At 42.4% G+C, this 16,726-nt stretch overlaps 1 protein-coding gene across 3 annotated transcripts in view; it reads left to right on the top strand.

Moving 5' to 3' along the window:
* whrna (whirlin a) overlaps positions 1-16,726 on the top strand; it is a 397,537-nt gene that overhangs the window by 324,197 nt on the left and 56,614 nt on the right. The window contains exon 8 of one of the 3 annotated variants that reach the window (XM_034191659.1): positions 4,960-4,992. The exons of the other annotated variants lie outside the window; for them this stretch is intronic. Coding sequence (XP_034047550.1) covers positions 4,960-4,992 — 33 coding nt within the window. The remainder of the gene's footprint in view (positions 1-4,959; positions 4,993-16,726) is intronic. 3 annotated transcript variants of the gene reach the window in all.

Genomic DNA, 16,726 nt, shown 5'->3' with positions numbered 1-16,726 from the left:
ATTTTATTTTTTGGTCTTTAAGTAGAGGATTCATAAAATGACATTACTAATATGATCAAAATTCACATTGTCAAGAAAAAAATTAATAAAAAGTTCAGCTGAAGGGAAAATTTTCAATAGAACAGTTGAACTACTCACGGCAGCGACTGACAGTGACGTCATAGATCACATGGGAGCTTCCCCAGACTTGCGCAAAGCATTATGGGAAGCACATGGTGGCAGCCAGTCAGAGTGGAGAGGTACAGTGACATCACTGGCTGGTGTCTCTCTTACTCCTAATCCAACGGGAGGGGGGATGCTTCAAAACTGCAGAGTTTCTGGGTAAATCTAACATGTTTCTCATATATTATGTTAAAGTTAGCAAGAAATAAACACTTTTAAAAATGAAAAATGCTGTTTTTGGAACCTGATAACACCTCTGGAGTGATTTACAAGACATTTCGCAGTCATCAGCATCACGCATTGCATCAAGGTAACTTTCAGCCTTTTCAAAAGCTCATGCATGCGCACACACACACACACACACACACGTCCTCTTGCAGACGGCATTAAAAACTAAAGAAATATTCGTGATGGAATTCCCCTCAGATGAATATGTTCTCTTTAAAATGAGCTGTAATTTTACAAGATGTTTCAAAAATAAACCGACATTATACATAATACTTGGATTTCAGGAGAAACTAAATTTTTGTTGTGTGGGCCGCCAGAAAGAGGTACTGCTGGCCCACCACCAAAGGGCGCCCTGCCTGAAGTGCGGGCTTCAAGCACAAGAGGGGCGCTGCCGCCACGGACACAGCCGGGAGTGACAGCTGTCACACATTCTTCATCATCACACTCCATAAAGACCAGACGTTATCTCCACCTCGTTGCCGAGATATCGTACTCATTGTAGGTAATATCCTCAGCCTTTTTGTGTTTATCTGTAATCTGTACATTGTGAGTGTTTGCAGGCGTACGGTTCCTTGTTTTGTGGAAGCTGAGTGAGTGCAGGACGGCACTCTTTTTCTCTGAGGGATCACTGCAAACACATCAGCATATTGAGTGAGAGGTGGAGGTGGCATTCCCACCGTTATTGTTACTGGGTGTGCACACACCCACACTTGACTGTCTTTGTTCTCGCCAGCAGTACCAGATCCGACAGTCGGGGACGGTGATCACCTGGGAATTCGGGACTTGGCGGCTCCAGTATTCTCTGGGTTCGGTGGCGGAGGAAATCGTGTGGTTTCTGGTTCATCTCAGGACAGACGTTTTCTATCCTCGAGCCTGCCCACACGTCACCTTTGTGATTTGACTGTAATTATATTCTGAGGTTGTCTGTATATTCGTTGTGCACGTTTCACAACATTAAATTGTTACTTTTTGGCTCATCTATTGGCCATTCATTTGCGCCCCCTGTTGTGGGTCCGTGTCACTACACTTTCACAATTTTATGAGTTTAGTGAAATGCGGGTGGCCCTATAGCTTTAACTAGTGAACCTTTTTTTTAGGTGAATACACCAAAATACAAGGAAAATATTTATATTTCATAGAAACAATTGTGATGATTGTCAAACAAAAACCTGGCCAAAAGTGCTGTATTTCTAAAACAAAAAACAAACCGTGAAATTACTAAAATGAAAGACAGAAATGTCAACAGGAAACACGAGATAGCAGATGTAATATTAAAATTAAAATGAATTGAGAGTGTCAAATGTTGGCATTGTTTCAGGAAGAAAACTCAGTCCTGGTTTAAAGTCCATGTTAAATGCAGTGAACAATAAACGAGGAATATGAAGCACAAGTCAACAGTTTTGATTCAAAAAGCTGTTCAAAGCTAGAATAAAGTTTTTATCTGAAAATTCTGAAACAGTTTATGAATACTGAGGCTAAATCCTCTGCCTCTGCCAGAAGTCCAAGATGGAAAAACTTAGAACCAGCAGGAACAAGTTCAGAGAGATGGAGAGAGTCCAAAACTCCAGCGTTCAGCCAGTTCCTGTCCAGTTCCTGGGAGGTGAAGAAATCCTTCAAATAAATCTTATTTGCTAACAATGAAGCATAAATTCGGATGGGCACAAGCTCACAGCCCATCTGGGATTCAGGCCCCAGCAGGTGAAGGTGTCTGCAGGGCCATGAGGATGGGCCGAGTGTGCCAATACCTGAGTTCAAGGGTTCCAGCCCACCAAACAACCTTTGACTGAAAACAAAGCGGATATTGTTGACCTGTAAATACACTAAGTACATCTTTATCCTCAACACCCCCCCCCCCCCCCACCCCGCTGTTTTCTGCATGTTCTTTGGGTCACCTCAGGACACAGTACACCAGTTTTGTAAGACTATAGACTACAACAGACAGAAACGTGAACACCGGCTTGGTGTGCGGTGGAACAGCACTGCTTTCAGCTGTGGAGCGTTCACACATGGAATGAAAAAAAATGAAAACCTCTAAAACAAAAAAGATATTATGGCCAACTAGAATTACAATTGTGCAAAATGTAAGATTTTTATAATTGATTTGTTTTGTAGGTTTTTGCCTTGCAGCTACAGCCTTCCTCCAGTAGGGGGGTGCTGCAACCGCTTCGCCACCACTACTTCCAGGGTCCCTGGTTTAGATTCATTTTGTCAACTTATGTAAATAAAATTACAGCCTGGAAGTTCAATACTTTTTAAAAAATTGATGATAATTATTCACACATTTTCTGCCACTTGTCTGGGTTGTGGTGGTGACAGACGAAACAACAGCTCAGTCCACACTTCCCTATCCTAAGCTAAGATCTGTAACTTTCCTGGTGGATCCTGAGCTGCTCCCAAGTCAGTTGGGGAATATAATCTCTGTAGCTTGTCCTGGGTCTTCCCTGGGCATGTTCCCAGGTGGATGAACCTGGAAGACTGGCAACATCACCACATCCTCAAACCACCTCAGATGGCTGTTTTGAACGTGAAGAACCAGCGGCTCTACTTGGAGTCCCTCCTCGATATTCAAGCTTCTCCTGGAGTGTAGGCCAGATACCTGACAGAGGAATCTCATTTCCGCTGCTGGTGTTTGTGAACTTGTTCTTTTGGTCATTACCCAAAGCTCAGGGCCATAAGTGAGAATAGCAGCATAAATTGACTGAAAAAAAATCGTGAGTCTTGCCTTCTGACTTAGCTCCTCCTTCACCAAACTGGATGCCCTCCGGTCACTGACTGTGCCTTATAATCTTGTCCATGAACATCAAGAACAGGAATGATGACAAGGGGCAGCCCTGGTCGGAGTCCAGTATCCACTGAGAAAAGGTCTGACGTGATGCTGAGAATGTGGGCACAGCTCCTACTTACAACCGCAATTCCAGTGAAGTTGGGACGTCTCCAAAAGTCTCAGTCGTTCACAAGCAAAGATGGGTTGAGGATCACCACTTTGTGAACAACCGCATGGAAAGAAATAGTCCAACAGTTTAAGAACAATGTTTCTCAACGTTCAATTGGAAGGAATTTAGGGATTCCATCATCTACACTCCATAATATAATCAGAACATCCAGAGAATCTGGAGAACTTTATAAAAGTAAGCAACAAGGCCGAAAACCAACATTGAATGCCCGTGACCTTCGATCCCTCAGGTGGCACTGCATTAAAAACTGATATCATTGTGTAAAGGATCTTACCACGTGGAATCAGAAACACTCCAGAAAACCCTTGTCAGTTAACACAGTTCGTCGCTACGTCTACAAGTGCGAGTTAAAACTCTACCATGCAAAGCGAAAGCCGTACATCAACAACATCCAGAAACACTGCCGCCTTCTTTGGGCCCGAGCTCATTTGAAATGGAAAGACACAAAGTGGAAAAGTGTGCTATGGTCTGATGAGTCCATATTCTTCAAACTATATTGGATTAACCATGGAATTGATCAGCTGGTCTCTGAACGCTAGTGACACATTTTTTCAACAAGGAGATCAGGGGGAACCTACCCTGCGGGCTATGTTCTTGACGCCTGGGAGACGTGGTGCGTCGCAAGCTTTGCGCCATTCTCTTTGGAGGATGTCGAGGATTTATTTATATTTGGTTTCATTGTAGGAGGGCTGTTACTTATTGGTTTATGTGCTGCCCGACCTACCGGAAAATTGTCAAGACGGCTGCCACCAGAACCACGACCCCTCACCTGTCCGTCATGATTAATGAGTTGGGCAAGGCATCCAAGCCATCCAAGCAGCGTCTTCTTCAGGGACGTCCCTGCATATTTCAGCAAGACAGTGCCAAGCCACATTCTGTATGTGTCACAACAGCGTGGCTTTGTAAGTCCAGATCTGTCTGCCATTGAAAATGTGTGGCGCATTATGAAGCGCAAAATACGACAACAGAGACCCCGGACTGTTGAACAGCTGAAGTCGTACATCAAGTAAGAATGGAAAGAATTCCACCTACAAAGCTTCAACAATTAGTGTCCTCAGTTCCCAATGCTTATTGAGTGTTGTTAGAAGGAAAGGTGATGTAACACAGTGGTAAACATACACTGTCCCCGCTTTTTTGAAATGTGTTGCAGGCATCCATTTCAAAATGAGCAAATATTGCAAAAAAAACAATGAAGTGTATCAGTTTGAACATTAAATATCTTGTCTTTGGGGTGTATTCAATTGAATATAGGTTGAAGAGGATTTGCAAATCATTGCATTCTGTTTTTATTTACATTTTACACAACGTCCCAACTTCATTGGAATTATGGTTGTACGTAGGTCGTATAAGGTCCGGAGCATGCATTGCAGCGGTTAAAAATAGCTTCTTTTTTGCTGCGTTGTGTTGTTCTCTGTGTTAGAATTGCTCTGGAGTATCTCTGTGTGCTCAAACAGACAGTGTGATATTTCCATGGATCATACAAAAAATACAATCCTGTTCTGAGCGGATGCAGAATGACGCTTTTGACTGGGTTCCTGTGTTCCAGTGTTTTTCCTCCTAATCTACCCTCCTCACCTCACCTCACAGCTTTTTCCCTCCGTCCCCCCCCCTATAGGAGCGGCTGCTGTGGCTGATTGATATGATGGAGGTAGGAATCGGTAATCAAAGCAATAAATGACGTGTGGAGCACAAGCACACATCGTTACATCCCGACCCTGTGAGTTGGGATGTACAATGTCAGGGAGGATGATGTGGATCGGACACACGCTGTACACTCTCTCACGTTACTGTGTGGTTTTGGAGTGTGTTTGTTTGCAGTGATTTTATTTGCATGCATTTTTTTTCCGTGCACACATTATGAGATTAAAAATTTTAGAGAATAACTTATGTTAAGGAAAATGTTCAGGTATTTTTTTTATGAGTGTTCAAATACAATGCCCCAATGTTTTCCCTCTTTTTTTCTTTTTTTCATCACTATGGTATCTAATATTAAATAACTGCAAATATAAAATCAGTTATCTTTTAAATTGGAAACAAAGTTTTCATGCAGTCTCCACTGTTTTTACCATCAAATTTTAACCCTAAATTCAAACTTCTTGAATATTTTTTTTTTCTTTTTACAGTGTCTGACAGACGCCACAACACTTAACCCCAGTCACACATAGCAAGAATGTGGCAGAAGCATAAGCAACACAGCAATATTGCCATAATCTGATGCAGTCGGGTGGAAAAGAGGCGTGGTCAGCTCTGTCAGAATGCAGACAGACTCTCGTCCACACCTGTCAGATCGCATCCAGAGTGTATGTAGATGACACAGACTGCTGTCAGATGGCCATAAAATGCATTGCAGACTGCCCGATCTCCAAATGTCTGGATGACAAACACAGACCGGAGCGCTGTGTTCCTCCTTTGTGCACAGGACCTGTACTGGACATCAAAGAACAACCAACACATGGACTGAACTCACGCCATATGTGTCCATCCATGCGGTCACTCACTCTCATTCAGTCACTCCTTTGCTCATCCTCTTTTCCCCAGGCTCACTGACCTCACGTGCATGTGTGTGTGCATAAAAGTGCTGATATGAGGAAACGAACCGCTCAGTGTGTGTGTGTTTTCACACCGCGGCGCAGCATGTGCTCAGCTGTCAGTGGACAGTTTACTGCCAGCTAAACTTTGCTGCGTGCGTGCGCAAATGCATGTGCTTGCACAACCTTTGCTGACTTTACTGCTAAAAGTTTGCACTGAGCTTTTCCACTATATTTGTAGCAGCAATGTATCCCCCCAGCATTCCACCACAGGCTGTCTGGTTCCTGGCGCACTGGCGCTGCTAAATGCTCCTGGAGGTGAGATTCATGTTTCATATGTTGTCATGGCGAAACGTTCATGTCATATGTCCGACAGAATTAAATGGGATCAAGCAGTAATTTATTACAGCAGTGAGATCTGTTCAGCGCTGAGCCTCTGACGTGAGGTGTGACAGCGTTTCACAGCTGCCCGCCAGCCACCATGGTGGCACAGATCTGATGGGCACAATATTTCACATTATTATCACTTTACCGAGGCGTTGCTAGGCCGGTATTGTAGATTTACGTCGACGCTATCTGGCTATACCCGACCGCTGTGCGTAACAAATGATGTCATAGTGCGCAGCCCAAGAACTGCCCTCAGAGGAAAACATAAAAAGGCAAGAAGTGTGTGTGTGGTCCCAATATGGATATTCCAGATGATTTTCTCATGGATTGTACGACAATGAACAGCAGCCAAAGCAGCCAGCTTGATGAGGACGCACTGCCAAATTGGAGAGCAGCATGCGCCAGCCGACACGACAAAACTTAAAGTGAGCCAACTTATGTACGCGTTACATGTTGTGTATCTCAGTTAAGTGATAATAATGCAAATAACATGCTGTTGTCGTACGATATGCATTTTCTGAGTCGCACCGTTCATGACCAGTCGCCCAAAATGATAGATATTCGCCCATGTCTAATTCGGGAGAATACCTGTCATTTTGGGCGACTGGTCATGAACGGCGGGCCTCTGAAAATGCATACTGCCCTCCAAAAGCATGTTATTGTATTATTATTATGCCATCCATGGGGAAGAATATTATCTGTACTCTAAGGACTATTATGGATATAACAGCCTGTCCACATCTGCAGTGCCGTGCACTGTGGCATGCATTAACCCAGAGTGGACACGCGCTTCGGTTTGTTCGCGCTGTGTTCACATCGCCTGCACATGAATGGCTGCAAGCCACATACATATCAACAATCAACGGTTCCTTTGTGGGGGGGGGGCAGTGGAGTTGAACATTATTATACGTGCACATGCAGATACCGGCAGGCTTTACGCCGTGACAGATTCATCTCGAGGTTCCCTCATATGTGCTCAAATCATTTCAGATGCTGTTTTGTCGCCATCAGAATATGTAAATTGTGGTTAGATGGTCCTCATACTGCTCATGGACCTCCGTTGGATAGGTGTCCCATCTCACTTGGAGGATTATGAACACGTGCTGCACACTCGGGCCCACTGGCCGATTTTGACGAACTGTGTGGACTTCCACAGATGGCTGTCAGAACGTTGTGGATCTGAAATCAGACACTTTTCAGATATGCGCCGATTCATAACTGACGCCACTACTGCGTGATTCCGGCTATGTGTGACAGGGTATTAGAATTCAGATACTATCAGCTGCAGAAAACACCTACAAATACAGTACCAGTCAAAGGTTTGGACACACTTTCCCTTTCAATTGAATAGTACCTTTGACTGTTTTTTTTTAGACACCTGCATCAATTCAGCAGGTAGTTAGATAAAAAAAGAGAAAACTCTTGCATATTGCGAAAATATCTGACAAATATAACCTGCAGCAAATTCAAGAATTTATTTCAGTGATGGACTGTTGAGTGCAGCAAAAATAAAATCATAAAATGTTAAAATATACCTGGATTAAGAGTCAAATCGTCAATTAAATAAAAAACGTACTCTGCTCCACTGACCTAGACATAAACAGAGCAGCACGATGTACGGAAGTAAAGTTTTTTGGATTATTTGAGCACTCACAGACCATTTTTCAAATTTTGTGCCATCTGCAGATGCTTGACAATTCTGACTGGTTCATTTGTAATCACATTGGTCATTTCCTGGAGAGAAAATGTTAAGCTAAACCAATGGATTGTGAATCATTTGTCCTGAAAGTTATGCAATTAAAAAAAAAAAAAAAAAACTCTTTACTATTCTGTAGTGGTAAAATGACCTTAGCTGTAATAAAGTCTAAAAACTAAATTAAGGTGGGCGTGGTTGGAAAAAAAGGACAAAAACTGTTTTTTGTTGTTGTATATAAGAAAGAACACACTTCACATAAAAGTTAATAATTCGAAGTTATCCTGTACAAAACTATCAAAAGTAGTGTGCTGTTGTGATTATATGCTAACTGCTAATTAGCAAAGCCAGGGTTGCCAGCTCTCACGCATCTGGTGTGACACTCACGCTTTCAGCATCAATCTGACACTCTCACGCACAAGCAAGAAATGTCACGCCAAAATAAAAATTGCTCTTTAATTTTATGTTGATGACTAGATTAGACTAGAGCAGACCACAGCACATTTTTTCTTCATGAAAGGAGAGGATTTTAAGGTGCACACGCAAACAGCTGTTAACATCCTCTGACAACGTTCTGACTGCAGTATTCTCTGATCGTTGATTCATTGAAAACCTTGCAGATGATACATCAGCTGTGTGTGAAGAGTTTAGGTAGAATTCAAGCATAGCTTTGAAACTTGTTTCTGTCTTTTTTGACTACAGACTTCAACAAGTTGCAAACTAGGTAATTTAAAGGACGTGTCATATGTTAATGTCCTGGTTAAACAAGTATTCAAGATTTTATGTCTATCCATGTACAATGCGCTAAAAAAAGTGCTCACTGATGGATTTTATAGCTAAATTATTATTGACGGAGAAACTGAAGCATTTTGAAACCACTGAATTAATATGAAGCAATTGTGTTGAAATGGTTCAGTGTTTAGAAGCATTTGATACACTTAAGTATGGCGACATCTGCTGGCCAATCTTTAACATAGCACTTGCATGGAACAATTAAATGGCACTGTTATGTATGTTAAATAAAAAAGGTTCTATATGCATCTTGAAATTTTTGACTATATTCTCATTTAAAGACATTACCAAAATACTTGTTATAATGTGATTGTGCCATCATAAAATACGAGGGCTGTCCATAAAGTATAAGTCCTTTTTATTTTTTTCAAAAACTATATGGATTTCATTCATATGTTTTTACGTCAGACATGCTTGAACCCTCGTGTGCATGCATGAGTTTTTCCACGCCTGTCAGTGACGTCATTCGCCTGTGAGCACGCCTTGTGGGAGGAGTCCTCCAGCCCCTCGTCGGAATTCCTTTGTCTAAGAAGTTGCTGAGAGACTGGCGCTTTGTTTGATCAAAATTTTTTCTAAACCTGTGAGACACATCGAAGTGGACACGGTTCGAAAAATTAAGCTGGTTTTTGGTGAAAATTTTAACGGCTGATGAGAGATTTTGAGGTGATATTGTCACTTTAAGGACTTCCCACGGAGCGAGACGTCGTGCAGCGCTCTCAGGCGCCGTCGTCAGCCTGTTTCAAGCTGAAAACCTCCACATTTCAGGCTCTATTGATCCAGGACGTCGTGAGAGAACAGAGAAGTTTCAGAAGAAGTCAGTTTCAGCATTTTATCCGGATATTCCACTGTTAAAGGAGATTTTTTTAATGAAAGACGTGCGGACGGATTGCAGCGTCGGCTCGCAGCCGCTGCGACGCTCTGCCACAGGAAAAACACCTCTGTTGGAAGCCTTAAGGACAAGTTGGAACATGTCCAGCTGTTAAACAATTTCTCATATACTCACTCCACTGAAAGCCATCAAAAGCCGCCTGGATTTTACAAATGGTTATCAACACGGAGGTGTTTTTCCTGTGCCGCCGCATCGCGCCGGCTGCAAAAATTAGGGTTAGCAAAACGTTTCTGTGCACGCTATGTGCGTACAGTCTCACTCCAGCCAAAGTCCCAAAGTTAGCAACCCTGCAAAGCTAGCTTTTTCATTAGTGCATTAGCTTTTCAGATAACTTAAAACCCACAAGTAGTCCAACTAAGTTTAAGTTTACTAACATATTTGTACTATTTAACGGTTGGCAAAGCTACGTTTTCAGTGCATTAGGTTTTCAGGTAACTTTTAATAACATGAGTGGACCAGTTAACCTTTGCTAAATAGTTCCGTCCTCAACTATATCTGAAACACTGAATCCTGTAGAGTTTGGACGGACACAACCCACAAATTGGGACACAGCAACAATTAACTTTTCAGTTAGCGGGTTAGCAGTTATTGAAGCTAGGTGTGCACACAACTGCTACAAACCACAGTTTAAGCTAAGGATTTGCTGCATGTTGAAATAAATGTGTTAATCAACCATGGTGATGGTTTCATGAATGTTTGAGTCTTAGTATTTATCACGTTTGGTATAATTTGTAACTGTGTTGCGCATACAGTGTGTACATCACACCTGGTTAAAACAAATGCCTCTTGAAGATCAAAAACCCTTATATAAGTCCTACCAGAGTATAAGTCACACCCTTTTTTCTGTATTCTCAGCTTTTTAATTAAATATTTTTGTTCATTGTTGAATGTACTTTTTATTTTTGGCATTTACTCTCTTATTAGAGTTTATCTTGTTTAGTGCTTTGATTCTTGGGAAACTCTGATATAAATAGTCATTGTAGTTAGTCTTTTTAGCAACAAATGTGCAACGTTGCAGCGGAGTATAAGTCGTAGTGTCTCCCAAACTAAACTAAAAGCGACTTGTACCTCTGAAAATACAAAAATTAAAAACCAGACAGGCTTTGATCGCAAGAATGTACCACAAAACGTACAGAACATGACAGTTTCCTTAGGGACGTCTCCTCTGGTCCCGCCTACTTGTCACAAAGTTATTTTTTTCTTTTCCTTATCTCACTTTGCTCACTGCATTATGTCTCTGAAATTTTGCCTGTATTGCTGTAAAACAGATTTTCTCTTCACATTCTAATTTCGTAGTCCATAAGAAGGATTTCTGCTCTTCAGTCTCTAAGTTGCTCTTTAAGACTCGTTTACTGGAGCAGATCATTTGAGGTTGGCTCTTTGCAAAAAAAAAAAAGTCTCATCAAACGGAATCTTCTCAAACTCTGTTTTCATGTGATGCGGATTTATTTCTGCCAGACGACAGCTTTGTTGTGTTGTTTACTCTGTAGTGTTGACTGAGCTTCTCCACCTCTTGTTTTTTGAATTAGTTTAGATATGCTGCAACAAATCTGCACAACCTGAGTGCAAATCACTTATACAAGAATATTGTTGCACCAGTAAACACACAGAGTGGCACATAAACACGTGCGTGCACAGAATAGTGTGTGAGCTGCAGTGGAGATAAGCTGTTAACTCATTCAAATGGATCAGGTGGGATTTCTCAGGCTTTTCTGCAGGCTGGTCTGAGATGTAACGTTTATGTGGGTGGTGTTGTGTGGGGTTTTTGTTTTTTCTCTTTTTTTGTACCCGCGGGGGACTGCTAGCACTGGAATGTGAAGCGGATTAGAGAGCTGGGTGGGTTTGGAAGGATTAAAGCACAGGTTTCCTGCAGCACACGCTAAGCCCAGGTACCGTATGTGGTTTAGTGCAAACTGATATGCACACGTACACAGCAACAATGACACAATGACACCAGACACACAAACTCATCCCATCTTAAGAAGAAAATACGTCAAACAGCGTTGCTGGTGAAGACTTTCCATTCGCATTCATCACAAATTTATTTAGAGTGACCAGACGTCCTCTTTTTCCCGGACATATCCTACTTTTGAGACCTAAAAAAATGTCCGGGGGGAATTTCAAAATTTTTCAAAATTTTGTTCAACTGCCTCAAACATAATACAGTGGTCCCTCACTATAACGCGGTTCACCTTTCGCGGCCTCGCAGTTTCGCGGATTTTTTTAGTCCAATTTTGCTTGCTTTTTTTTTTTTTTTTACAGTGCATTGTGTTCTGCGTCCTCATCAAGCAGCCGGTTGCAGCACCGCGAAGGGAGAGCACGCGCATTGTGTTCTGCGTGTGTCTGTTTATTAGTGCCATGATAGCGCCATGATAACGCCATGTTGGCGCACGTTTAGGCATGAGATTGGTCCAAACCTCCAGCTGTCCCACACCTGGTCCCTTCAAAGTGTGGGTTTTCAATTCACAGATTCACAGCAGCATTTAAAGATGTCCCTTCTTTTTTTAAACGCAGTCCAAAAATAGACACTTCATCACAGCTCCGCAGTTGTGCGTTGTGACCAGGCCGCTGTCCACCTGTGCACCAGACCAGCTAGACCCGAACCACGGGTTCCTGGAGAGCCGTCTCTGTGCTCTTTCTAAGTGGCTTCCTTTCCGTCCGTGGCTTGCTGGCTTTATTTTTTCCCTGGCTTTAAACACAGTCATTTTTACAACGTGATTCCACTTTCAACTTTGTGTTCATCCATTTAATTCTGCAAAAGCGCTCTTTTGCGTGCGGTGCCGTTCTGCATACAGAATGAGGTGGCTGCTTTATTATATACACCTGTGGATCATTTTCTATATATATATATATATATATATATATATATATATATATATATATATATATATATTACTTTATTTCTTCCGCAGCTTACAAGTCACCATGATACAACTTTTAACTTTGTGTATGTCTTCAAAATCGGTCTTTTGCGCGCTCTCCACCTGTGTTGCTCCACTGGAGTTATCTTCCATGGCTTTAAACACACATCCACTTTCACCCAAATTTTAACTTTGTGTTCATCCAGTATTGACTGAAAAATCCAAATCACTCTTTTGTGAGCTGGCGTTCTGCCTAAATGCTCGTTTGAAGCGTGATGATGAGTCACTGCCTCAGTGCGCACACACAGCGGAGCTCATGTGATCCATTAATTCCAGAAGTGATTAGAGATGTTTTCAGCATCCAAGGTTTGACAGAAAATGATTAATCTGCTACAAAATAATTATTTTATATAGAGTCCAGCACACAGAGCAGGTGGAATTGTGTGCGCAAGAAGAGAGCCACTCCAAAAATAACCTCTCAGGTCCTGCCTCAGTGCGCACACACAGCGGAGCTCATGTGATCCATTAACAAGATATTAAATCAACATACTTTTTCATACAACAGACATCAACATACAGACATACTTTTACAGCTAGGAACTGTTTTATCAAGCTATAAAAAACATTAAAATAATTACCTTAAGCTGTTCAAAATACATTCCACATGGAGCAGGAAAGAGGAAAATAGCATCCAGATGAAACAGTCCTCTGTGATTCCAGAAGTGATTAGAGGTGTTTTCAGCATCCAAGGTTTGACAGAAAATGATTAATCCGCTACAAAATAATTATTTTATATAGAGTCTAGCGCACAGAGCAGGTGGACTTGTGTGCGCAAGAGGAGGTGCCAGGCGCATGGATAATGGACTTTTAGCAGACTCGTAAGCACCACGTAAATGCCTCTAAGCCGTCGCAGTAACTCAAACACAAACTGTGCCACGCTGTTGTTGCTAAATTTTGAACTTCTTGAAATTAGCGCCACGCTCAGAGAGGAGCCTCGTTAACTGAAGATAATGCCTCTAAGAGCCACTCAGAGCCATGAACCTCCCACGATAGTTGAAGAAACCCTCTCGTAGCAAAGAAAACATGCTGCATGGCTCAGTGGGACCCAGGCCTGGGTCCCACCGAATAATGAAGGATGAAGAAGGAGTCACGCATGGGTGTGTCACGATTATTCGAAGAATGACCCACGTTTTCATCTATCACATATCCACTATGAAGGTGCCATTATGTGCCTCTCTGTACCCCGTATGTGCCACGTAGCAGCCTCTAGTGAGCCATGACCGACCTGTCATTACAGCCTCGACTGGTTCGCATCAGCCACACTAAGTCACTTAAGAATCTTCTCGCCCAGAAGAAAAAGAGCGCCAACACTACCCATAACTGTGTTTTCACTCAGAAAAAGACACCTGCAGCGAGGAGTGACTCAGTGGAAAAAGGCGTGACAGCGCTGCGGCACCACGACGAAGAGGCGCGATCAGACAGAGGAACTGTGAAATACTGGTCAGTCACTATTAATCATTTCTTATGTGTCCAACCTCGTAGGTTGATCGTTAAAATTAAATTTGTTAGTTCTATTTGGGCCAATAAATGCAACTGTTATACAGACACCATGTCATTTGTGTCATAACATACACCGATACACCGATGAATCCCCCCCCCCAAAAAAAGGTGTCCTCCTTTTCGGAAACCCAAATCTGGTCACCCTAATTTATTACACCCATGTGCAGTGGTAGCCAATGGTGGGCACAGTCCTGCTAATCCGCTAACCACAAAATAGCAAACCTAACTTTTTTGTTAGCGGATTAGCTTTTCAGCTACGTGGACCACTTAGCTTCCGCTAACTTTGGTTCCGCTGACTTTCGGTCCGCTAACATCATTTGCTGGCATAATAAGTGAAGCTTAACAGCCAAAAACATTTGTAAACCTTAAAATCATACAATCACGTTAGTTCCTGTCTCGCTGTGAGCTCAATCCTCCCCCAGCAGAAGGGGGTTGCAAAAAAAACAACTTTCATTTACTTTCCACATGCAACTACACAGACAGTGGGGCAGGGACACATGAAACGCAAAGCACTTTTCACTCATGGTTTAATTTCTAAACAAAACTAATTCCGGACAGTTTATCAACAATATTTTCACAATTTTCACACCATGAGTGAAAAGTGCTTTGTGTTTTATGTCTCCTGCCCACTGTCTGGTTGCTGTATGTAGAAAGCAGGTTTGGGCACAGCTAACCAAAAGGTTAGCTTTGATAACCATTAATCAGATAACTGAAAAGTTATCTTTTCAGTCATCTATGGGGAGCTCAGAGTAGAGTCGCTGCTGCTTTGTGTTGAAAGGAGCCAGCTGAGGTGGTTCGGGCATCTGGTAGGGATGCCTCCTGGGCACCTCCCTAGGGAGGTGTTCCAGACACGTCCATCTGGGAGTAGACCCCGGGGAAGACCCAGGACTAGGTGGAGAGATGATATCTCTACACTGGTCTGGGAACGCCTCTGGATCCCTCAGTCAGAGGTGGTCAATGTGGCACGGGAAAGGGAAGTCTGGGGTACCTGCTGGAGCTATTGGCCCCTGCGACCCGAACCCGGAAAAGCGGTTGAAGATGAGTGAGTTATCTTTTATGATGATAAACGGATATAAACTGCTAAAAAATTTAACTTTATACAGATAACCGATAACTTTTAGTATTGATTCGGTCGTGGCCACATCAGATTACACTGTCGGCTTCTGATAAACCACTTTCACTTTAAGCGCCGCAGGGGCTGCTGGGTAAATTCAAGCCTCACAGACACACAAGGATGCACGAAAAATGAATGAATAAAAAATAAAACCCCCAAACACGGTCATCATCTTTCAAAGCAGTAAAACACAGTATTAGTATTCACCATTCATTTACAAAACTAAAAGCTGCTGCTTTTCTCAACACTTTGAAACCCCGCGGCTTAAACAACCGAAATACGTCCATTAATGCATTGATTGGCAGAATAAAATACACGTAGTAAATATACATTCTTACCTGTTAGTTTCAGTGGGATTTATCTGAAAAAATAATTGTCCTGAGATTATCCAAAATGGTAAAAATAATAATAATAATTAAAAGTCAAGGTCACACACAAGGTCAAAATTTTGGGCCCATTGATGTACAGGGGGCAGTTACTGAGGACTTGCTTAGGGCCCAGTCACATGGGCACATGGCGATAGCTGAATGAAGGAAAAAAGTAACAAATTGCCGAGGAAAAGTGGATGAAATGAGCCTGTACTTTCTCCCATCACTGAAAAGCCTACGAGTCCAGAGCACAAAAAGAACAAAATAAAACCGTAACAACAAAAGAAAACTGAAGTGAACGGCAAACCTTGATGCTTTAAACAAAATCAAAACAAAACATTCATGATCACGTGACTTGACAGTGGGTATCAGACACGAGCGCCAGCCTAGTGAGCATTTCTGAAGCCAGTCTGTGCTCTCCACAGCACCTGCAGCTGCGAGATCTGATTGTCTTGACAACAGGTTTGTCTTCACAACAACATGTACGCACACGCATGTTCCAGCCAGAGATGGCTGCAACGGCGTAGTGTAAATAGTTAAAGTAGTTGATGAAACGTTCTTACCGCTATTGTTTCTGTATGACAGCGTTGCTTTTCATCCCAAACATGGATAAGTCATGTTCAGCTCGTCGAATCTTTAGTTATTGATCCATTCAGATTTCGTCCAGTGTTTGTGCAAGACGTCGACTTGGGAGGTTGGACTAAGTTGGACAACAAGCAAAGAGAACGCTGACGGTACTATGCAAACGATGAGGAACCCTTCAAGACGGAAAGCAAATGGAATAAGGAATAATTGAGGTTGTCATCAGGATTCGTTCACATTTTTCAACAGTTTGAAAATTCTGATGAAGCGCCAGCTGCAAGAACAAAGCTGGATGACGGTTAAACGATGTCTCAAAGTCAGCGTAAGTCCAGATTTCTTGTTTCATTTTGGCTTCATTAGTCCTTCATTAGTGCCGTGTGACCGTGGCTTTAAAGAGAGGGTTTCTATTCCACACTAATATGAATTTGTATATCACCGTTCAACCTTGGGTGACTGTGATAGATCAATCCTTTAAAATGGTTGTTCCCAGGAATTTGTGCATGATATACTTATGTTTACCAGGTCCATCAGACTGGTGCTTAGCTCCCGGTCCTGTAGCATGAAGCAAATGAGGAGTTTATGACTCCACCTGGATGAAACACAAGTCA

This window comes from Thalassophryne amazonica, chromosome 17 (genome assembly GCF_902500255.1).
Source record: "Thalassophryne amazonica chromosome 17, fThaAma1.1, whole genome shotgun sequence".
Taxonomy (NCBI): Eukaryota; Metazoa; Chordata; class Actinopteri; order Batrachoidiformes; family Batrachoididae; genus Thalassophryne; species Thalassophryne amazonica.
The sequence above is the reverse complement of the archived record's forward strand: the minus strand, read 5'-3'. Positions and strand labels throughout refer to the sequence as shown.